This window comes from Eimeria mitis, genomic scaffold (genome assembly GCF_000499745.2).
Source record: "Eimeria mitis Houghton genomic scaffold, Emh_scaff424, whole genome shotgun sequence".
Taxonomy (NCBI): domain Eukaryota; phylum Apicomplexa; class Conoidasida; order Eucoccidiorida; family Eimeriidae; genus Eimeria; species Eimeria mitis.
The window spans coordinates 1-758 of record NW_013572564.1 but is presented as its reverse complement, the minus strand read 5'-3'; the positions used below and the strand labels follow the sequence as shown (position 1 = coordinate 758).

General features: G+C 55.9%; 1 protein-coding gene across 1 annotated transcript in view; it reads left to right on the top strand.

The window, feature by feature from the left end:
- EMH_0011720 (uncharacterized protein) overlaps window positions 1-585 on the top strand; it is a gene marked incomplete at both ends in the record, with an annotated part of 5,527 nt that extends 4,942 nt beyond the window's left edge. Inside the window, 2 exons of the mRNA XM_013499359.1 lie at window positions 3-319; window positions 457-585. Coding sequence (XP_013354813.1) covers window positions 3-319; window positions 457-585 — 446 coding nt within the window. The remainder of the gene's footprint in view (window positions 1-2; window positions 320-456) is intronic.
- Between the last annotated feature and the right edge of the window lie 173 nt (window positions 586-758).

Below are 758 nucleotides of genomic sequence, written 5' to 3'. Positions count from 1 at the left end.
CAGCAGCAGCAGCAGCAGCAGCAGCAGCAGCAGCAGCAGCAGCAGCAGCAGCAGCAGCAGGGTGGAAACAGCAAAAGTTTTTTGCTGCGATACAGCTGGAGAGATATTTGTGCTGCAAATTTCTGTGCGTCGCTTCAGCAGCAGCAGAGAGAAGCAGCTGTACATACACCGCAACACAGCAGCAGCAGCAGCAGCAACAGCAGCAGCAGCAGCAGCAGCCGCAACAGAAACAAAAGGCAGACCCTCGCACCAGCACCAGCAGCAGCAGCAGCAGCAGCAGCAGCAGCAGCAGCCAGGAGATGAGCTGGCAAAGGCAAATGTATGGTTCCCTCAGCTCCCCCCCCTCGGTGTAGATGCAGCAGCAGCAGCAGCAGCAGCAGCAGCAACAGCAGCAGCAGCAGCAGCAACAACAGATGGTATAGAGAAGGTGGGTTCAGTGGGTAATGGCGGGAGCAGCAACAACAACAACAACAGCAGCAGCAGCAGCAACAGCAACAGCAACAGCAGCAACAGCAGCAGCAGCAGCAGCAGGAGTTGCTGCTGCAGCAGCTGCTGCAGCAGCTACAGCATGGAATTAGATTTTAGTTTTTTGGCTCCGCGCAGCAGCAGCAGCAGCAGCAACATTTGTATACACAGCAGCAGCAGCTATTTGCTGCTAGCATCTCGGGACCCTTACGTTGCACTGTACCCTATAAGTAGAGAAATACCAGCTAGCTGCAGCAGCAGCAGCAGCAGCAGCAGCAGCAGCAGCAGCAGCA